General features: G+C 42.2%; 1 protein-coding gene across 9 annotated transcripts in view; it reads left to right on the top strand.

Moving 5' to 3' along the window:
* The window catches only part of KALRN (kalirin RhoGEF kinase), a 516,150-nt gene that overhangs the window by 451,253 nt on the left and 41,017 nt on the right, over positions 1-23,880 (top strand). For 3 of the 9 annotated variants that reach the window (XM_035129213.2, XM_035129233.2, XM_035129280.2), the window contains 3 exons: positions 12,335-12,618; positions 13,997-14,101; positions 21,203-21,298. In XM_035129213.2, coding sequence (XP_034985104.1) covers positions 12,335-12,618; positions 13,997-14,101; positions 21,203-21,298 — 485 coding nt within the window. The remainder of the gene's footprint in view (positions 1-12,334; positions 12,619-13,996; positions 14,102-21,202; positions 21,299-23,880) is intronic. The other 6 variants (XM_035129224.2, XM_035129288.2, XM_035129243.2 and 3 more) reach the window with 3 other exon arrangements.

Here is a 23,880-nt window from a genome sequence, read left to right on the forward strand (position 1 = left end):
ACATACATATGTGGCTCCTGTAGGGTTCCTTATAAGGGAATATGGCCCTCAGATTGAAAAAGCTTCCCCACACTTGCTTTATGGACAGTTTGCAGTAAGGCAAACTGGTAAAATGTAGTTAGTGTTATAGATCATTGATGTTAAACCAGGTGTAGGCATCCTTTTTATTATTTTGAGTGTCCTTGACTTTGAAAAGTGGTGCAAAGAAGCATGAAAAGTAAGGAAGGAAAAGAAGTCTTGTAAAGAACCAGAGTTTCACAAATAACTCCCAGCTGTGAAAACAAAGGGTTACCCCCCCCAAAAAAAAACGAGATCAAATGAGACTGACCATTAGAAGTTTTGTTTCTTTTATTTATAGGAGTATCATTAAACTGCCAATTCATTCAGAAAATAATGTGGCAATTTACAATAAGTTTAACCTGTGCAGGGTTGTTTTCTCTTTTTAAACTTACCTTAGCGTTCTGTGGATTTGAGAAGTAGGACGCTAAAAAGCACGAAGTTGGTTACCTTCTGAATCAAAGAGAGATTAACTGTGCCCCTTTCACACCCTGGTTACAAGAAGGGTGTGTTTGTATTTTCTGTATTCCTCTTGGTGCCAGTATAAACCTCAAATATGCATATTTAATTCACAAGCCAACAATTACAAGCTGAATATTGGTGTAAGCTATCCATTTTTACTGTAGCAGTTTTTGTGCACTTTGTCAAAATTGTGCATTCTTTGGAATGAAAAGTAAGGGTTAATGCACAAATCTTCTTGCTTCAGTGCACGTAGAAGATTATTTGCTAATTAAATCTTGGCATCTGATGGACAAAAAGAAATTATTTAATTTGGGCGAGGCTGCACTGCGGCCATTTTGGAACTGGGCAGAGCAGCATCGAAAGTTGTTTCTGAGCATGCTCCGCCCAGTTCCAAAATAGCCGTCGCACCAGAAATCGCTTCTGTGCATGTCCAGAGACTCCTGACATGCGCAGAAGGAGCCTCCCCCGGCTGGTAAGTAAACCGGGGGGAAACAAAAAAATCTGTTTTTCCAGCTGGGAACGGCTGGAAAAATGGGGGTTTCCCGGGGAATACGAGAGACTTGGCAACTATGATTACATAGAACAAGAAATTGAGGAAACTTATTTAACAGGTTTCTTTAAGACAGTTGAATAATCACAGGTGGATGTTATACTCCATTCAATAATATCATTGTAGAGTATCCTGAAGTTAAAAGTATCTCTTTGAGTTCTGCTACCTCTTCTTCAAACTAAAGACTCCTACCACATGCAGACCCAGATGGCTTGAACAACAGCCTCTTTTCTCTCTCCCCTTTGTGTTTTTTTACCATATAGCCTGATGAAGAGTTCAGGGGAACTTGAAAAAGTGTGTGCGCACGTGACTTTTGGGTTGATTTGTTGGACTACTTTTTAGAAGGCCCTGCACTCATGGATTTAGCACATCCACTGGCTCGGCCGACGCCCTGTGAGTCTTCAGTAAGGAACTATGGTTGGGGGCAGCCGTAACTTCAGAACCGAACATTATCACACCACTCTGCTTCCTGATTGGTCCAGAGAGAAGGTGCTACCAGCAGAGGGGCTTTGTACCACCAAAGCTGCGACAGCTAGAACTTCAGCTAATCAGTTCACTGATTAGAAGACTGACTTTGTATTGTAATGGTATTTTCAATACATAGCAGCTTTGGAGTCCAAGCTGCTGATTTGAAAATAATCTTAAGTGTACTATCTAAATCATAGAATCATAGAGTTGGAAGAGACCACAAATAAATAGGTTTGTATAGATTAAATTCATTGTATGCAGAGTTCCAAAATAATTTAAAATTACCTTATCATTTTTGTTAAAATGATAGCATTTTAACCACTGTACCAAAAAAACTTATTTTCTACTCTAATTTTAAAAGGCAATAATGGTTAGAGGTAAATGCAGATCTGACTTTATTCATAATGAATGTTCTCAGGAATCTAATCAGAGGAGGTTAGCAGGCAAGCCAGTCAGCATTTATTCATGTTTGACTAGGGGCACCATCTGGGGGGCCCAGGCCACCCAAAATTTGGGGGCAGGGGGCCGAGGCTGCCCCAAAATTTTCAAGGAGAGGGCTGAGACCCCTCAGCATTCTGCAGTCACAGTGGGACCCATTGGATCTTCCTGCAGCTGCAGCAGGATTGTGCCTCCTCCCACCACATGACATCACATGTGTACGCTGAGCCCCCTCCAAAGTTGGGTAGGACCCAGTGCGTGTTCATCTAACCATTTGTAAGAAAGGAGAGTTCTCTCTTGGTTTCTTCATTGAGCAGTAGGGCAATTTCTAGGGTAGAACCTATATGAACATAATAAATGTGTGTGAATTGCTTACAAATAGCATCTCTATTAGTAGTCAACGTTAAATTATTTTATTCAGATTTAATTGGTTACCACTCTTTCTTCATTGTTTGAGAGGGTGATTACGTGGAGATTACGTCTGACAATTATATCTCTACCGGGGAGGATCAAGTTTTAGTAAGACTGAAGGCAATAGCTAGGTTCAGAAGGGCTCGTTTCAGTGCCATGGAACTGTATTTGTCAGGGTGGTGGTCTATCAGTTGCCTACTACGTGATGTGATAGGTAATTTAATGGAAATTATTTCTGTGCCTATGCTGTACAAAATGCTTTCATGCTACCTGGAAAAAAGCCACTTTTTTCCTTGAAACCCTCTTTTAGACATTTATGAGCCCAGCTCACATCTATGTGTTGCTATTAAATATTGCATACTGTTTAGCCCATAACCCTGGGCCAAGGTATGTTATAGTGAAGGAAGAGAAAAAGGGGCAGTTGTAAGTCCCTTGGCAAGAATAATATTGCCCATCAGTAGACGGATCAAAAGATCAAATGATCATACTTTGTTTACTGGTAGATAATATCCAGTAAGAGGTGACTTGAATTGGGTCTGACTCTTTAACCCAGGCTTCTCAACCTGGTACCCTCCAAAAGTACAGTGGTGCCTTGACTTACGAATTTAATCCATTCCAAGGGCACCTTCGTAGGTTGAAAAATTCGCAAGTCGAAAAGTGCCATTCGAAACACTATTTCCCATAGGAATGCATTGGAAACGGAAAAAATTTGTAAGTCAAAGCAACCCCATCTAAAAATTCGTAAGTCGAAAAAAACCCTATCTAAAAGCACCACGGTTTCCGTTCGGATGTCGAGAAATTCGTAAGCGTGCAGCCATTTGTCCCATTCGTAAGTCGAAAAATTCAGTTGTCGAGTCGTTCATAAGTCGAGGTACCACTGTAGTTGAACTCCTAACTTCCATTAGCCCTGCCAGTAAGGACAACAGTCAGAAATGATGGAGCTATGAGTCCTGTAACTGGAGGGGCAGGCACCAAGTTGAGGAAGACTGCTTTCAATCACCTTTGCAGGTATGTATAACCTCATACTTAACTGCTATCTTTTGTTGAGACTTTCTATAATCTTCTACACCACTTATTTCATGTCGTATGTACAATACACAATACATAGAAATAACAGTCCTAATGCTGTCGGTGTTTCCTCATATGAAGGAAAACTGCTTGAACCATGTGATCAGACCCATTTTCACATCTCTTGGAGAATAGCTGGAAAATATTCACCGTGGAAAACTGCATACAAAAGTTGCATTGGTGAGACTTCAGTGTAATATTTATTTATTTATTTGATAATCATACATAGTTTCCTTTCTGAAGACAGGTTGGTGCTTGCAGCACCTATTCTATTCTTTCTCTGCTTCCACCACAGCACATGCTGAATCCCTGAGGCAGACACATGAACCTGCTTGTTTTCACTTTCCCAAACTAAGCAGGCATTCTATAGATCTTGCTTTTAATATGAGAATGTATTGCTGTGCCCCATATTTTGTTCAAATTTATAAGAGTTTTCAATAAAATGTGTATCCAACTATAATTAAACTTTGTCTTCGATTTCTTTCAATCCCGTTGGAGTTGGAGAAAAATGTAGCAGTTTCAGTGGCTCAATTAGCATTGCCAGTTTTATTTCCTTCTGAGAATCCCTTGTTGATACAGTGATGTTTTATATTCAGGTAGGTAGCCGTGTTGGTCTGACACAGTCAGTATATATATATAATGTCCAATAGCACCTTACATACCAACTAAGTTTGTTCTTGGTATAAGCTTTTGTGTGCATGCACACTTCTTCAGATAGTTATGTTTTATGTTGGGGAGAGAGAGTATCATCCCCACCCATTTTCCAAATAATTCAGAGTAGCAGTTGTTGTAATGTAGCTATAATACACGTTTTCCAAGCAGCTGTCAACTCAACACAAGCTCCATTGTTTCACAGAGCATCAGAGAGCATCTTCATTTGCTGGCTCTCAAATTCAGCTGTGAAGGGCCTTCCCAGTTCATCTGTTAATGAAACAAATTTCTTATTGGAACAGATTACATCATCCAAGGCCAGCACCATCCTATACAAAGTGAGTCAAAAAGTGGCTAAGCATTCTTCTAACAGAGCCTACTCTGATCACGCTGGTATGGTTGGTAAACTACTCACAAATCTTCAGGGGGGGATTAATAAGCAGAAAGTCCTACAGTAGCATGTGTGTGGATGCTAAACAACAGTTCCATTTGTTAAGCTACTATGGCTATAGAGCTACAGAGCTTTAAAAGGGAATTTTCCCTGTTCTAAAAAAAAATCCCTGTTCTTAAAAAAATATATCATTTCAGCAAAGTTCTAAAAACAATAACATCATTTTAGCAAACTCTAAAAACAATAAAATCACCCTACTGAGCTTAACTTTGTGGTTGAAGGCTTCTGTCAGCCACTTTCAATGTAGTGGCAAGCACTATGTGGCAGGCTTTTAGATGCCTACTACATTGCTTTTTGTTATCTGAAATCACCCAGAGTTGACCCAGAAAGGGCAGGAACAAATTATTACTTTTAAATAGCTGTCTGATCATGTTGACTTCAATACACCTTTGTCACACAACTTGGGGATGATAATTTATATTCAGAGGATGAAAGGAATAGAGAAGGTTGCTGTGAGTCATAATTTCAAGGCACTCGGCCAAATTCCTGGAACAGCCTCCCTTCTCTCAAGCTGCAAATCAAGTAGGCAGGAGCAGCTAGTTATACCTGTAGCTTCCCCAGTTCCCCAAATCCCATCCTTTCCTTGCACAAGTGGAAAAGATGTCTGGTTAATGGTCCATGACTTGCGTTCTTTCAAGAGGATTTCTGTAGGGATCAATGAAACGAGTTCATTTTCCTGCTTGGTTGACTTGAACAACTACATGAAGCAGAAAAGACTCTATAGACACCAGCTTGTTAAGAACAGAAGTCAACCGAGTTCACGAAGAAAATTGTTTTCATACTCGTATGCTATGAAATAATTGCCTGCCACCTGATTGTTTGCTGTGCTTTCCACCTGCAATTATGTTGGTTGGCTCACAGTCTTGCTAGCTGTCAATTGTGACCGTTTGCAAATGCCTAACCATGCTGCTGTTCTTAAAAGTTTCTTTATGCAGAATACCCGGGTTGAAATCTCCACTCATTCATGGAAGGTATCTGAGTGACCTTGGGCAAGCCAAACTTTCTCTGCCTAAGCTACCAGAGAGCTTTTGTTGTGAGGGTGGGGGCTAAAAAAATGTAAACAGTAAGTAAGAATGGGTAAGAATGGGATAAAATGTAATAAATAAAATAAGTTAGCTAGCATCTGCTGGGCATAAGGAATAGTGTTTGTTTGTTTGTTTTTAAAAGGCCAAACTGATCCGATTCTATGAAATTCAAAACCACATGTTCTCCCTGGCCACCTTTACTCAGCATGTGAGGAGCTGCTGGTGCTGACCTAGGTCCAAGGCTATGGCGAGAGGCAAGTGAGGAGGTTTTACATGAGTCAGTGTTCAGTCAGGAAACATGTCAAAATGATCAGTGACTTCATGCAGAAAGCATGGATAGGCTCCTCCAAGGGTGGATTCCTCTCTTACACTTACACCCTGAAAGTAAACTAATAGGGTTTTAAGACCGATGTGCTCCTCCCAGTGTAATTCAGGGGTAGGTCAGTGTGCCTCTGCTGTCAGAAGTTTGGGAAAGGCTTTCTAAATAGACATTGCCAATATTTGAAGAGAGCAATCTTAAAAGACTACCCAGTTCTTACTGGTTTTGTGTTCTGGCAAACTACTACTTTTTTTTGGTAGCAGTAATTTATTTGTTTGGTAGTGGTAACTTCCTTAAATTCACACAGCCCAGATTTTACCCTGGAAGCGCAAGTAAATAATATACTGTGTAGATTCTAATGTTTATTTCATGAAGACCCAGGTTACTACTGACCAGTCAGTTTGATATCAATGCCAGGAAGGGTCCTAGAACAGATAATTAAGCACTTGGTCTGTGAGCACTTAGAAAAGGATGCTTTGATTACTAAGACCCAGCATGGGTTTCCCAAAAACAAGTCCTGCCAGACAAATCTAATATCTTGTTTGATAGGGTTGCAAGCTTGGTGGATCAGGATAATGCTGTGGGCTGAGCATGACAACTGAAATGTGTGCAGAGGAGGGTGATCAAGATGATCAAGAGTCTGGAAACCAGCCTTATGAGGAACAGCTGAGGAGATGGGCTTGTTTAGCCTGGAAAAGAGGAGACTGAGAGGAAATATGATAACCATTTTCAAATATTTAAAGGGCTGTCACATGGAAAGTAGAGCAAGCTTGTTTTCTTCTGCTCTTGAGGCTTGGACCAGTGGCTTCAAGTTACAAACATCAGGAAGAACTTTCTGACGTAAGAGCTGTTCAACAATGAAACAGTCTTTTTCATAATGTGGTGGACTCTTCTTCCTTGGAGGTTTTTTAAACAGAGGTTGGATGGATGTTTTAGCTGAGATTCCTGCATTGCAGGGAGTTGGACTAGATGACCCTTGGGGTCCCTTCCAACTCTACGATTCTATGAGTCTAAGTTTCACTGCATCCTTGTTACTCTTTCTACCTATAGGGAGGCATGCATTAAATACATTGCAGTCCAGAGTAAGGTCATGTATAAAATTTTAGGGTGCCTATTTTTTCTTGCAGCATATCAAAACACTAAAGAAGCATTGTTTGATAAATACTTGAGTATAAAATTTAGCTAGGAGCACATCTTAGTCATTTCCAAAATTGCTCTTCACTTCTGTAAGAAAACTAAGGTGGTGCAAGACTTGGAGTATGCAGGAGGATACTATTATTGGTTATGTAATAAACTGCTCTCATGACTCATTGGTGTAAGTCAGTATGAGCCAGCACCATTTTTAATACTTAGTAGCTACTCTCAATGGTTTCTATACATGTCTTTCCTAGCATACTACTCAGGACTCTTCATTTGAAGATGCCAGGGCCTCATATAGGCAACTCATGTTACACTACAGACACGAGGTATCTTTCCTTACCAGTCCTTAGGATAGGTTCAGTTTGCATCTAACAATGTTTGCCAGCAGAAATTGGTTCAATGAAAGATAATTGCTTTTGCCTTTCTTTGGTGCTTAAACCCTAGAGCTGGGATTTTGGTGGGTTGGGTAAGCTATTTATTTTGTTAAGGAGTTCTCCTGATAAGGCATTGATTGTTGTAATTGGCAGAATTCCATTTTTCAATCAGAGTAAATAATACTTATATGACGGTACTATAAGTTGATTAGTTCATGTTGCTCCAAGCTTTCTTACTTAAATAAGAGACCTCTCTAAAATGCATGGTCAATGAAACTACTGTAAGATGAGCAGAAAGAGTTTCAGTGAAGGTTTGCTAGGGTTTTTTTTTTTTTTTTTAAAAAATCATGTTAATCTCATAATCACAATCTCTCTAATGGGCTGGGAATCAAATTCTTGCACACTAATGTTTTGATAGTAAAATTTCTTCCTGGCCTAGGCAGCCTGGATGAAATAAACAAAACAATAGAATTAAACAAGCTTTCTGTTCCTTTCTGGATCTAAGTAATAACAGGTTTACAAAGTGCCACTTTGTATTTAGTCTATTTCTGTTTGAGGTGTGTTTATGTCCATTTTGGAGGTTTGAAATTTCTTGCTCATCCTTGAAGCAGACAGACAGGTTGTGACTTAAACTTGTGAGTGGCATCAAGGTAAAAATGGAGATGGCTTCTCTCTCTCTCTCTTACTCGGAGTAAGGTATGTAGTCCTAAAATAATGATGGACAAAAATCCACACCTTTTGATGAAGCCTTTAAATCAATTGGGTCTGAAGCTAAGAACCAGTTTCCATGACATTTACAAGAACCAAGTAACCATAGGTAAATATCACCTTGTGGCATTACCCTGTAGTCAGTCAGTCAAAAAGAGCTGCTGTAGAGCTGTGGCTTTAGAGAGCAGAGCCATCCTGAAATATAGGACATGTGAGGTTTTTCCTTGCGATCTAGCAGTATATACACATTATGAAATAAGTTTTGTGGAGTTGTGGTGTCACAGTTTAATGAAGTGCCTGGAATTATCTTCAGCCATAACTTTGACAGTATTTTTTAACAAAGCTCCAGTTTTCAAAAGGAAACTTATCTCAGCCTACAGTTTATCTATTGGAGATAACATTATTTGATTGATGTTTTTGGTTTGAGGTTATAAAATTTTATGTAAGTGGCAGAAGTTACTTGCCTAGCTGAAGTGTTTGTTTTAGATTATTGTCTTCTACTGTTGAACTGACTAAAGTCATATTAAAGGTAAAGGGACCCCTGACCATTAGGTCCAGTCGTGACCAACTCTGGGGTTGCGGCGCTCATCTCGCGTTATTGGCCAAGGGAGCCGGTGTACAGCTTCCAGGTCATGTGGCCAGCATGACAAAGCTGCTTCTGGCAAACCAGAGCAGCACACGGAAACGCTGTTTACCTTCCCGTTGTAGCGGTACCTATTTTTCTACTTGCACTTTGACGTGCTTTCGAACTGCTAGGTTGGCAGGAGCTGGGACCAAGCAACGGGAGCTTACCCCGTTGCGAACCGCCGACCTTCTGATCGGCAAACCCTAGGCTCTGTGGTTTAACCCACCCACATCCCTAAAGTCATATTATTGCCTTAAATATTCATTACTTACCCCCACTTGATCTAGGAGGTAGTGCACCTGTTAATACTCACCCAAACAGTCTGCTCTTGACGTAATAATCTTACATGCCTTAAAAATTCAGCCCCCACCCTATCTTTTCCTTCTTTCTTACTTCTGGTGGGTAGCAAAAGGGAACTTTGATCATGGCTTGTGTGCTGCTAAAGCAAAAGTGCTGATTCAGGAAGCCACCTGAATAAGAAGCAGTTGAAATACCACCCCAATACAGAACCATTGTGTAAGGGGGAGGGCTTATAGAGAACAGCCCCCCCTCATCAGGTCGAGCTCTTCTCAGAGCAGCAAGTCCAGTAGCGGATCGGATTACAGGAATCAGAAAGTAGAGAGGGAGGTGAGAGGCTCTGACAGCATGCGAGAGCCTCAGCATCGCGTAGAGAAGGAAACAGCTGGGAAAGAAATGACGGGATCGGCCACTGGAGAGCAGTCAGGACAGCACTCCCCCCCCCCGACGCCCAAATTGAGGCACACGGCACCCCGTAGGGCGAGAGGGAGGCGCTTTGGGGTTCCCAAGCTGTTATGTTGGCCGCAAAACAGGAAGAAGCCATTGCGAGGTTCTGACTCGGACTAAGCAGATATGTTTTCCAGTCTCTTTGCACTGTAAATAATATGCACATTAAAAACACCTTAAGGACAAGGAGGTGTGGAGCGTTGTTACTCAAGAGTAGCCACAAAAACCTCTGACACATAGTTTTTCTAATGAATCTTGCCAGAAACAAGTTATTGCTTAGGCTAAATTGGCAATATTAATGGAGCAGGCCAGAAATTTAAACTTGTAAGAAAACTTGCCATTGAGAAATTCCTTGCCTGATTTTATATGCTCTTTGTATGAACAATTAGTTTTAGTGTCCCGCTGAAACCTTTCAATGTAGTGCGCTCTCTCTCTCTCTCTGGATCCAGACAGTGACCTGGTTCACACCTAACAATAAGCCAAACTATGACTTAAAATGAAGAAGCAGATGTGCAGGTTCTGAGAGCTGTTTTGCTCCTCATTTTGGTTTCTTTCGAAATTATCACCTGCACATATATTGGGTTGTATTCAAGGGTAGATTTGCCTTGACAGAAAACACTTCCATTTGCATGAGGCAGAAGGCAGCCCAACAGTCATCAGGCAACGTGAGGCAACTGCCTCAAAGAGTGGATACTGGTAAGTAGGGAGTGACAGCAAGACATTGAAGGACAGAGCTGTGAGTGCCACGTAGCTTGCCTGCAGGTATGGTGAAATATGCTGCCCTCTTGCCAGTGTTGAAGTAAGATTCAGTTGCCAGTTTGGTTGGCTTTTGTACATGGAATGAGAGGAGGTACCATCTTGTCTTTTGGCAAGTGTCTTGGACAAGCCCTAGCAAGGCACCCATTTTTTACTGATTCCCTGTACCTACCTAAGCCCCTTCTTACTCCTGAAAAACTATTCCTGAGATGGAGGGGGGATGTTCTGTAGGATGTGGTTGCATACAGTGGGGTCTTTAGCATATGCGCCACCGGGATGCAAAGATCCACCCAGCGCCCCAAATTTAGTTGAATGACAAGTGCCGCCACTGGCCCGGCACGTCTTTGGTAAATGAGCAACCAAGTCAAAAGTGCTTTAGTGAAACAGTAGGTATACATTTCGGTATATAGGTATATACCGTATGTATTTTGTTTTTGTTTTTCTAGCTTGATCAAATTTATTTCTTATTTCATAACAGGTAGATAGTTAAGAGCTTAGGCGGCTTCAGCGGCGGGCACCTAGCGCCCCCCGGAATTTGGTACCCAGGTGCCTTGCACCCCCAGGTAAAGATGGCCCTGGTTGCATAGGTTGCTAGAAGATGGTTGAAAAGTGGATGCTTTGACTTGAGGTAGCAGTTCCACTAAGGCAGGGGTGTCCAAACTTTTTTGAAAGAGGGCCAGGTTTGATGAAGTGGACATGGGTGAGGGTTGACCATTTTGCCTGACCTTTTTTAGGATTGGTCCACTCAAAGTTGGCATATTTTGAGTCCTTAAAAAAGTCAATATGAAATTGTAAATGCAGGGTTGATTTTTTGGGAACAATTGCTTGACTACATAGAAGCTTCATAAACTGGTACCTTTGCAAAGAAACTTACTTGTTAAAACTTAGGGGAGGGATGTGCTTGATGACTTCATTGCCCATCAATGCACAGTTGGAATGTTGGATCAAACATATACATGCTGTGGACTTTTTAGCATATCATTTGGAGTTTTGTGCAGAAATAATACGGTGTTGCAAGTAGAATGTTCTTCCAGTTAGCAATGCTTGTTCACTCAACACAGGGTCCTGATGGAACAAAGCTTCATTGTACAGCAGTGTCAATATGGCACCTTCCCAGGCATTCAAGCCCCCACATATATGTTGATATTTTTATAAACTAATTCAGCAACTCCTAATGTAATTGGCTGACCAAGTGCCAGGACAGAGGACAGTTGGGTCTGTTCCAAAGTACAACACTAGTTTACTGGGGGAGGTATTGCTGAAACATGGGGTACCAAATGTTATTAACTCTATAGTGAGCACACATAAAGTATAAAGCACTTCAGCAAAATTAGAATGGTTGGTAGTGGAATAAGACAAGCTTGTATCCTGCATATATCTTCAGAATGTTAGATCAACTAGTCTGACGTTGGAATCTGCTGACAAACAGCATTCTGATAATAGTTTGCGTTATTCACCCACCTCCAAATCATGTGGCTTCTGTGAATGGAAAATGTCCAAAGCCTATCGTACATAAGATAGCAGAGTGGAACCATTTTCCGTGGTTGCTTATCTCTTGTCAGTTTAATGCTACTTAATATGAATGCATAGGCTGAAAATATCAGTAGCGGTGAAAAGCCAGTGCCAGCTGTTTTTACAGATAGGCAACTCTGAAATGTTAAGTTGACTTAGCCCCCCCCTAACTTGGCCAGAAAAAGCAAACTTTCCTTGGCGAATGTATGGACAGACATCCAACTGACCATAATGGACTCTTCATGATTTTGGCAGGAGAAGTAACAGTACTGAGGATTTGTGAATTCCTCAGATATTATACTCATACCTGACAAACAGACCAGCCAATACAATAGATTTATAGTGTTCCATAAGTACAGATCAGGAAGGGATGGTGGACACCTGTGGAAAGGGAAATGAGTACATTTAGTGTCCACTTAGTTTAGAGTTAACTGTGTGTTCTCTTCTAATTTTAAACCTGGCACTCTGCTTCTGATTTAATATTTATATCAACAAAATCAGCTTCCATTTCCAGAAAGAACTGTCTAACTTAATACCCTGTCTTGCTTAGCATTTTTATTATTTTGTTCTGACAGATTCCTATTCAGCATCCTCTAATGAAAATGGAGGGAAATCTGAATCGGTGGCCAATTTGCAGCCTCATTCATCCATCAATTCCATCCAGAGCTCCCCTGGTCCAAAGCGCTCTACCAACACACTGAAGAAATGGCTAACCAGTCCAGTACGCCGATTGAATAGCGGAAAGGCAGACAGTAACATCAAGAAGCAAAAGAAAGTGCGCGAAGGAAGGAAAAGCTTTGACCTGGGATCCCCCAAGCCTGGAGATGAGACCACACCTCAGGGAGACAGTGCGGATGAGGTATGGACATAGTTTGATACCTTTTTTTTTAACAATGCTGACTTGAGCATAAAGCTTCCTTTTGTTTGATTCTTCACTCTTCGTTTTTGGAATAAGTTTTGAAATAACTGTAGAAAAGCATTCATCCTTGTATCAAAACTGGGGAAGCCCTATATCCTCGCTATAAAGAGGAATCTTGCATTGACCCGTGCAGGCTAGTTACTCCCTAGTCCTCAGCATTTATGCTTGTTGGCTCCTTACTTCCAAAGCTTGGGCTTGTCTACTGTCCACCATCTTTGCTGTGTGATGTAAAATAACACCATGGATCATGAAGGGAACTAGAGCTCTTGCATTTTTATTTACCACCACATTTTTCCTGGTCATTTTGCATAGATTTGTTATCTTCCTTTTGCAGCTGCAGATATGGGTGCATTTATGGGTATTTTATGACTGCTCTAATAGCTGCTCAAAGCATTTTAAATTATTCTATTCGGGCTGCATTTAAGGTGTTGCTCTGCCAATAGAATGCAATAAATCAATAAATAGAACTAGGTTGCTGGAAGGAGCTAGTGTGCTCATTCAAATATATGCCCAGGAATGTAGCAGGCTCAAAAAAAAGAGTTTTTTTCATGCCTGACAGCCAGATCCAGTTCAATGAGGAACTTGAGAACTGTTTAGCAGAACATTTGCTATTTTATGCAGCACGGTGGGCTTTCCTAAGCAAATTTGAAGTCCTAATGCTGCAGTGAATGATTTATTGTAGATCCTCTTGCCTCTTTAAAGGAAATTAATAGTGTTTTATGTAGATGCTAATATGGGGGTTAGAGGATTGCATGGGACTCCCTTATGTAGGGAATTCTCTTTCTACCTCACTAGGCATCAGAGGGGACAGGCTAAATAAATATTCTTTTTATATCTGTCACAACAACTCACTCCTCTGTCTGGATTGGATTTGGTCTGATTATGGAGTTCCAGCACCATAAAGATATAATGAAGGAGCGTCTCCACCCCCATCATTCTGCCTGAACACTGAGGTCCAGTACCAAAGGCCTTCTGGTGGTTCCCTCGTTGCGAGAAGCCAAGTTGCAGGGAACCAGGCAGAGGCCCTTCTCGGTAGTGGCGCCCGCCCTGTGGAACGCCCTCCCATCAGATGTCAAAGAGAAAAACAGCTACCAGATTTTTACAAGACATCTGAAGGCAGCCCTGTTTAGGGAGGCTTTTAATGTTTAATAGATTATTTTATTTTATTTTTCTGTTGGAAGCCGCCCAGAGTGGCTGGGGAAACCCAGCCAGATGGGTAGGGAATAAATTATTATTATTATTATTATTATTTTATTAGAGGGACTCTCTCATTCTATCCAACTTTGCCTGTTCATAATGAAATTTCCCTTGCTTTCAGAAGAGCAAGAAAGGTTGGGGCGAAGATGAGCCAGATGAAGAATCTCATACACCACTCCCTCCTCCTATGAAGATTTTTGATAATGATCCCACACAGGATGACATGGTAGGACTCAGGTCTTTTTTTCATGTTTTTTTCTCAGAATAACTTCGTTGTTTGTTTGTTTTTTTTTAAAAAAAACACAACAACCTCCTAGAATCCAAGGAACCAGGCATGGTGTTTCAGTAGGGTACTATATAGTGAAATTTGTTATTATACATCCTCACTTTGTATCCAGAAGGAATGACACTGAGTAATCCATCTTCAAGGCCATTGTTGCAGCGTTCAAGGACATTTTCCTTTCCCTCCTGTCATGATATTTGTGACTTAGTCTGCTTCCCTCCTGTCATGATATTTGTGACTTAGTCTGCTTACCTTTGTAGCTTGATTTTTTTATTTATTTTGCATTTCATACATTTTCTGTAGAGTAGTTGTTGGGTTCAGAAGAAAGCTTTCTATGTGATATTGCCTGCTGGGGAATTTCTGGACCTTGTGGGTGCTTCTGGGGTGTATTATAATATGAATGTTTGGTTCAGATGGGGCCCCTTCCAGCTCTACAATTCTATGATTCTATTATCTGTTTTGCCTCGCCATTTCTTTACATGAACTGAGAGTAACAGTTCCCAATACTTGCCCTGCAATACACTGCTGCAAGGAAAGATTTGTCGGTGGGCAAGCTTTCTTTCAGGGAAGCCTGCCTACTGTTACCAATATTCTGACTGAGAAATTCTTGATAAGGTTCCAAGGAACTTTTGGGTTTCCCAGAATACTTCTTAAAACCACTGTGGTACAGCAACAGCCATACATGTGGTATTCTAGCATGATGCTGGTGTTGTCTCCACCTGTGTTGTAGCAAAATTGGGCAAGAAAAGGCGATTGCAGCAATAACTTCTAATGGTGCAGTGTGTGGTGCACGTTGTGCCCAAGGTTTGAAAAGCTTTGTCATGGGATTGGATATATAAGTCATAATGTTGCCAGCAGCGGCCTCTGAAGTAGATATGCAGTAGTAGACTGAGTGTTCTACATTCAATATAGTTTTAGTATGATGCACACAGCAGATTCTTTCTTGAAGTTCACCTAATATATATACAGTGAGGGGAAAAAGTATTTAATCCCCTGCTAAATTTGCCCGTTTGCCCTCTGACGAAGAAATGACCAGTCCATAATTTTAATGGTAGGTTTAATATAGCTGTGAGAGACAGAATTACAACAGGAAAAAACCCAGAAACCCAGAAGACAGAAGTCTCAGATTGATGTGCATTATAATGAGTGAAATAAGTATTTGATCCCTTTGCAAAAGATGACTTAGTACTTGGTGGCAAAACCCTTGTTGACAATTATAGAGACCAGACGTTTATTGTAGGTGGCCACCAGGTTTCCACACATCTCAGGAGGTATTTTGTCCCACTCCTCTTAGCAGATCCTCTCCTAGTCAGTAAGATTGCGAGGCTGATGTGTAGCTACTCAAACCTTCAGCTCCCTCCACAGATTTTCGATAGGATTAAGGTCTGGAGACTGGCTAGGCCACTCCAGGACCTTAATGTGCTTCTTCTTGAGCCACTCCCTTTTTTGCCTGGGCCATGTATTTTGGGTCATTGTCGGAGGGATCTTTGCGCCAGGGCGCCAGATATGCTTAAGACGGCCCTGGTCATGCTGGAATACGCATCCTTGACCCATTTTCAATGCCCTGGCTGAGAGAAGGAGGTGCTCACCCAAGATTTGTTGATAGATGGTCCCGTCCATCGTCGCTTCGATGCGGTGTCCTGTCCCCTTAGCAGAAAAACACCCCCAAAGCATAATATGTCCCCCTCCATGTTTGACGGTGGGGATGGTGTTCTGGGGGTCGTAGGCAGCATTCCCTTCCTCCAAGCACGGCGAGTTGAGTTGATGCCAAAGAGCTCGATTTTGGTCTCATCTGACCACAACACTTTCACCCAGTTCTCCTCTGGGTCATTCAGATGTGCATTGGCAAACTGCAGACGGGCCTGTACATGTGCTGTCTAGTGGACTCTGCAATATCTCAGTCCTTCACGGCGCAGTGTGTTACCAACTGTTTTCATGGTGACAGCTGCCCTGACATCATTGACAAGTTCCCCCCATGTAGTTCTAGGCTGCTTCATCACTGTTCTCATGATCATTGCAACTCCATGAGATGAGATCTTTCATGGAGCCCCAGACCGAGGGAGTTTGACAGTTATTTTGTGTTTCTTCCATTTGTGAATTATTGCACCAAATGTTGTCACCTTCTCACCAAGCTGCACCAAGCCTTGTGCAGGTCTACAATCTTGTCCCTGACATCCTTGGATAGCTCTTTGGTCTTGGACTCGGTGGCTGTTTTGGAATCTGCTGGATTGATTGCTTCTGCCGACAGGTGTCTTTTATGCAGGTACTGTAATGAGCTGGGATTACAGGTAAGACCTCTCCCTTACAGCAGGTGCTTCTAATCTCAGCTCGCTACATACAGTGAAGATACCAGGTAGCCTGACATCTGGCTGGTTGATAGGGGGTCAAATATTTATTTCACTCATTATAATCATAGCTGCCAAGTTTTCCCTTTTCTCGTGAGGAAGCCTATTCAGCATAAGGGAAAATCCCTTTAAAAAAGGGATAACTTGGCAGCTATGATTATAATGCACATCAATCTGAGACTTTTGTCTTCTGGGTTTCTGGGGGTTTTCCCGTTGTTAGTCTCTCTCACAGCTACAATTAAACCTACCATTACAATTATGGACTTGTATCACAAAGGCTGCAGCCCTAACTGCACTTACCTGAGAGTAAGCCCTGCTGAATCTAATAGGAACTTACAGTAGGACTGCAGCAAGAAACACAGTTGGGAATTAGGGCTTTCTGTTTTAAGTCTCAACTAGAGGAAAATGTAATAATGGAAATTAGGGAGAAAGGAATATGAATAGATTGGGGGAGGGGGCTAAGACCAAAAACCACAGGTAATAATGGTGATGATATTTTTCGCAGGGCTTGGAGTGGGTGATGGCCAGCTGCTGGAATGAATGGGGTTGGTGCTAAATGGCCTGGCTTGCTTTACAAGGAGGCTTCCCTTTCCTGGGATAGAGTTGCCTGTAACATTAAACACAGGGCACGATTCCAGGGAGAGAGAGAAACCAGGGCAGCAGCTGCTGCTACTCATGGATCGGGCTAGATGTAGCTGAACAGGACAGGCAAGGGGACCCTGCAAGCAGGGCTGCAAACGCAGCACAGAGGCTCCGCGGCTGCAGGAGAAAAGGGGGCAAGTGGGGGTGCCTCCCTCCCTCCCTCCCTTCCTTCCTCCCTCCCTCCTCCTCCTCACACTCCGCTTCCCCCTTGCCCGCCTCCCTCTTCCCACAGGGCAGGCAGGCGAGAGAAAGAGAAAGAGAGCAATGCACGCCAGCCAGCCATATAGTTGGCGGGGCGCAGCTTCCATCCTAAGCCTCTGCAGGGATCGCTCTCCTCCTGTGGAGGCTTGGGAGGCAAGCTGCACACACGCCAGCCATATGGTTGGCGAGGCACAGCTGGCGGGTGCAGGGAAAGGGGAGGCCGCTGGCAAAGCCGTGCAGCTCCCCCACTCGCTGGGGCTTCCCTGAGAGGCCAGTGCCCTGGTGCAAGGTGCCAGTAAGCCCAATAGGAAAGACGCCTCTGGGTCTGTGGCTTGGCTTTTGAAAAATAGGGGGTCCTCAGTAATTAGCTAATTGGGAACCACTGCCATAGACCATTGCTATATGGAGAGAGGGCTTGCTGATCATTGGGAGTCCTTCATTTCCCATCAGTGTAGTCAAGCTGTTTTTAATTGTGGCTAGGTGTGACAGCCCTAAAAGAGACATGGGTGGGCCTTGGGCTTTAAATGTTCTTTCATACTTGATTGTGTGACCTTGTAGTTGTGAGAGCATTCTGCAATCCTGGCATTACCTTGATTTGTTCATTGGAACACAGAGAGCTCAGTTTTCTGAATGTACTAGAGTGGTAAAAAGGGCCTTGCTATAGATTATATTTGCAGCTTGTTGAAGAGTGGTGGAGTAATTGGCATGTTGATTTGGAGTCAAACTACTCATAATGTGAGTGGTTTCCCAATGTTTTTCTCTCCCACCAAAGTAGCTGCAATAAACTTTTATCTGGCTTAATAGGGGGAGGGAGACTATGAGAAGTTGAAAGGGGAAATGCTTATCTCTTTTCCTGAAGGCCATTTTTTTATAGATTCCTCCTCCTCACCCAACAAAAAAACATTGTTTTGCCTTGTAGGGGAAAATGTATGCATGCCTGTCATTTCTTCCTTAAAGCAAATAGCAATTGGGTTAGGTAATTTTGATGAGACACATGAACCACAGCTATTCTGGTTGTAAACAATACCACTTTGGCCATATTGAGACTCAAAGCATCACATGAAGTTTAACCCTAAGCACTGAGGCTGAAATCCACATGGGTTTGGAGGGAACCCTTAAACTGTAGTCTAGTCACTTTGTCATATAACTTTTGAAGAAAACAGTCTTGAGTATCTCCCATAACCAGAAGATATGATGTGGTTACACTTTTCTTGAAGGGAAATACAGTAAAATGGTATACACAAGGAGGATTAAGTCTCCAGGGTGAAGAAGAGCTTTTTACTGTGTTTCCTCCCATAAATACAATTCCAGTAACCTGTATTACTCATTTCTTTTTAAGGCTTTTCCTAAGCTGAGATATGAGGCAGTGATATGGATTTTCTGAAATATATTGAGTTGGAAAATTTTCCCAAAAATGTTTAGATCACTCTGGAAAATGATCTCATTTAGCAAGTTATTTTGCTTGTATTTGGTAAACAAAGCTTAAAACTTTTGAAACTGCCAGACTTACCTAGTATTACATTTACAACTGGTATCCATTCATTGCTAATGAGTTTAAGAAATGGAAATGTTTATGTGGAAGAACAGAGCACTGGAACATTTTTCCACCCCACATCACTGAGATTGGTCACCATAAGGTAACTCCTCTGTGCTGTATTCTGAAGTAACCTTTGCGGTTACTTGGAATTCTGTTCTCACCGACTTTAATTTGAGTTGCTGATTGGCTCTAAGTGAAAGATAAGGTATCAGAGGAGAATGACAAGATGTCTACTGTAGGTATTCTTAGGGATAAAGCGACTAGAGTGATGCATCACTCAGCAGCAGTTCCTAAGGAGCCTTCAGCTGCTAGCGCTGGCTGACTTTCAGACAATAGTCTGCTTTATTGAAATAGCTGCCTGCCTGATCTTTACTATCACTTCTCCGAGTTCAATTTAGCAACACTTACTAATTTCACTAGGTTTTTCTTGGTGCTTGATTGCCTTTGCTCTTCTCCCCTCTGCAACACCTGTGAAGTTGATTAAACTTTGTTAATCCTACTAGTTTATTTTTAAAGCGTCATCTGCCCTTATAAAATTCAGGTGGCCAATATGCAAGTTGTATGCAATCTACAGACTATGCATATTTCTGTACCTCTTCTGTAGTTTTTCCACATAGGCAAAACTAGACAGTACCAGGGCCTAGAGTAAAGGTAAAGGGTAAAGGGATCCCTGACCATTAGGTCAGGTCGTGACCGACTCTGGGGTTGCGCGCTCATCTCGCATTATTGGCCGAGGGAGCCGGCGTACAGCTTCCAGCTCATGTGGCCAGCATGACTAAGCTGCTTCTGGCGAACCAGAGCAGTGCACGGAAACACTGTTTACCTTCCTGCTGTAGCAGTACCTATGTATTTGCACTTTGACGTGCTTTGGAACTGCTAGGTTGGCAGGAGCTGGGACCAAGCAACGGGAGCTCATCCCGTTGTGGGGCTTCGAACCACCGACCTTCTGATTGGCAAGCCCTAGACTCTGTGGTTTAACCCACACCGCCACCCGCGTCCCTAGAGTAGTCAAGGTCAAAGGAATCCATGGTTATGCCACATTGGGCATATAAACTATATCTGCCTCCTCATTTAGCTGTAGTACAGTTGTCAAATTTCAATGCCTTTTAAGGAGCAGGAATGGCCTGGGCATTTGCATCCATCACATGCGGACAACTTCTGTCTTCACCCAAGGTCCAGTTCTGCTGAAGAACTGGCAGGGTGAATCTTTTCTGTCGGCCTCATTCCTCACATCCCAAAGGAAATGACATGGAGAGGTGTTCTTGGGTGTTCTTCTCGCTTCAGAGTATTATGCACCTTGCTTTAAAAACAACAGCCTGTCACCACCCAAAATCTAGTCTTTAGGATAGGTGGAAAAGATTGCAAACTTAGTAAGAATGTATTTTAATACTGTTTTAAGATTTGGAGGATCTCTCTGTACTGCTTCAGATGTTTCTCTTTTCCTGTCTTGGAAAGGGAGAGAGAGAGAGAGAGAGAGAGAGAGAGAGAGAGAGAGAGAGAGAGAGAGAGGGAGAGATAAGACCTCCAATGGCCTGCTAAGTGTGGCACACATAACTTACAGTCTGAGTTTGGGGAGGAAATGCATATGTTTTCTCTACACATACTTACATTATACAGTTTTGGTATTGTAAAAAATGCTACCACTGATACTTTGATCTATCTTCGCCACTCACATTTTTAAAGTTGAAAGCAAGAAGAAATAACCATCCAAAGTGTTTTCCATTTTTGAATCTTTGGCAATAAATTGGACACCAAGTAGAATTTCATAATAACATGAAGTTATTGCAAAACATTACAATGAAGTGCTGAGCTTGTCAAATCCCTAGTCTAATCCAACCTGCTGTTGTATTGTACTCTATAGGAGTGAGTTTAGCAAGAGAGAGGAACGGATTTTGCATGCTGGCAGGAATATGGAGAGAGACCCGGGGGAAAGGGTAGCTCCCTTCACCCACTGCTGCTTGATCCTGAAGTAGCACAAAAATCTTGGGAGATTTCACAATATAGAAACAGGATCTAAACTGCTCTTTTAATTATTCTTTGGCTCTTCTTTGTGACTAAATAGTGGTCTTTAGAAGAACCCCATCAGACATACATTTTACCCATAATCCAAGAGCAGGTTATGTGCTTTGCCAGTCTGCTGCTGAGTGCTGCTGCCTTTTGTATGTCATGACCTCCCCTCAACTCTTCATGCTCCTGTCATGTTCCCCCCCCCACTGCTTGTGCTCCATTGTGTGACCTCAAACTGCTAACCTTTTGGCTTTCCTAGTTCCTTCTCATTCCCGCTAACCTGCTGTTCCTTTGCAAACTGGTGTCTTGCAGTCCTCCTCTTTGCTAGCTGCTCGACAGAGCATCTCCGATGTCCCAACTGCAGCGGATCTTGTCAGTGCAATAGAAAAACTGGTCAAAAGCAAGCTGGTAAGTGTGAAGACCTAGGATCCCATGAAGATAAACATCCTAGTTGAGCAACACCGTAATTTGGCTGCTGGTCATATTGCTGACTATCTCACCATTGAGTAGCTAATTGCAGTTCCATGTTGGTTCTATCGTCAACTGGTTGCTAGAGTTAAATTGCAGTAAAACCATTTTTATTTTTTATTTTTTGCAAATGACTTGATTCATTGACATATTCCTGATAACATCAGCTGGCTATAGTATAGTCCCTAACATCTATTATTTACCTGGTAAATTTCTAGGGGTGTGATTGCAGAACAAGTATTTTTACTTTTAAAATGTTTTATTCAGTCAAATGCTATGCTGTGTCGAATCTGTCATTTTTCTGCTTGTTTTTTTTTTAAGCACTAGGTGTATTAAAAGGTTGTTGTTTCATGTATGCCCCCCCCCCCCGGGCAATTGAGCCACTTTTGGAAAACTTGGTTCCAGGGCTGTTCAGTATATGGTTCATGAAGCTATATTTTCAATTTAATGTTTCACACTCCAGGTGGTTTACAGTAATGAATACAGTAACAAATAATCCTAGGCAGCTTAATTCAATTGGGCAAACTAAAGCTGCTATCTTATCTACCTTTGCTTGGGAGCACGTGCTGTACAACTCAGTGGGACATCTCAAAGGAACATGCATAAAATTGAGCCGTATTACTCAAAAAATAAACAACTTCTTGAGTCAGGCTTGCTTGTTGCAATATTCCATCATCTTTATCATAGCTAAACTCAGTTTTCATTTTCAGATGGAGGTTGGCGTTTCTTTTTAAAATCTATCTGTACTAATAAGGTCAGCCATCTCTTAGTCCTGGTTACAACTTGACTATGTTAGGTAAAGGTAAAGGAACCCCTGACCATTAGGTCAGCGTTTCTCAACCGCTGTTCCGTGGCACACTAGTGTGCCGCGAGACGCTGGCTGGTGTGCCGCGACGTGCGGCGACGAGAAGGGCGATTTGCATTGTCACGTGCCTGGCAGCCGCCAATAGGCAGCGCTGACCTGCCGGAAAGCAATATTTCTCCTCCTCTTTCCCAAAGCTCAGTGCAAACGAGCCTGGCGGCCACCAATACTCACCACTGACCCACAGGAAAGAAATATTTGGCAAGTGTTTCTTACAGTCATAATTATAATATAGGGCGGCACAGAGTTAAAATTTTTAACTTTTTTAATGGTGGTGTGCCTCATGATTTTTTTCACGGAACAAGTATGCCATGGCCCAAAAAAGGTTGAGAAACACTGCATTAGGTCCAGTCGTGACCGACTCTGGGGTTGCGTGCTCATCTCGCTTTATTGGCCGAGGGAGCCAGCGTTTGTCCGCAGACAGCTTCCGGGCCATGTGACCAGCATGTCAAAGCCGCTTCTGGAGAACCAGAGCAGCACACGGAAATGCCGTTTACCTTCCCGCCGTAGCGGTACCTATTTATCTACTTGCACTTTGACATGCTTTCGAACTGCTAGGTTGGCAGGAGCAGGGACCGAGCAACGGGAGCTCACCCCATCGCGGGGATTCAAACCGCCAACCTTCTGATTTGCAAGCTCTAGGCTCTGTGGTTTAACCCACAGTGCCACCCGCGTCCCAGATGACTATGTTAAGCCATGGTTTAATTGGATTGAGAACAGCACTTATGCCTTTGTGAACTCTTCTTGCCTCTCTCCTTACCACCTACCCTTCCATATGTGATTTCAATGCTGCTATTCTGACTTGGTAAACCACAGAATCCCATGACAGCTAATCTAGGAAACCAGTTTAAGCACTGCTTACAATTAAGAATCTGATACAGGAAATGGAAAGCTCATTTTGCAAATAGTTACATAAATTGCCATTCAGACAATACACTTTGTACTTTTTTAGAATCCAAGATGCTGTGCTTCTGTGTCTTGAAATTAAAAAAAATAAGAATTTGATCCCAGATGGGATAATGGTATTTCTGTTAAATGAAACAAGTATTGTCTTGAGTGTTTTGTATACTGGAATAAATTAAATATTTAAATGGCTCATTTTAGCCAGCTTCTCTTAGTGTGATGTTAGGTATTGCAAATCGGCAGCCCTCTTCCACTGTTGGTATCCCTCAGTTTCTTCCCTTCCTATTTTCCCCATTAAAACAAAAAGGAGAGATTTGGTTTTCTGCACAAATGTGGAATAAGAACAAAATAGCTGCATGACCTCACTTTCACCTATTTGCTTCTGAGGGGAATCTACCTTTTACTTTTACTGCGAATTAGGTATCATTTGGTTTGGGACTAACCAAATCCATGATACCAGACCAGCCTAAAAGTGTGCTGCAGAGCAGATCTGCAGATGGAAGGTACACAACACATAGGGAAAAAGTGGATACCAGCTTCAGGAAACACCTAGCACAGATATACTGTAACCTTTTAACATTTATCCTATTCAGGAGGTCTTCAGAATATTTAGGAAAACTTTTGAATGAATGGTATGTTCTTAGCTTGTAAACTGCTGTACTGAATCAAGCCAGTTCTACTCTGCTGTCTTCCCCCAATCAGCCTAAACAAAAAAAAAAAGTCACCTTGGAGTACATTTTGAGAAAATTGAAGGGTC

The sequence above is a fragment of the Zootoca vivipara genome, chromosome 1 (genome assembly GCF_963506605.1).
Source record: "Zootoca vivipara chromosome 1, rZooViv1.1, whole genome shotgun sequence".
NCBI lineage: Eukaryota > Metazoa > Chordata > Lepidosauria > Squamata > Lacertidae > Zootoca > Zootoca vivipara.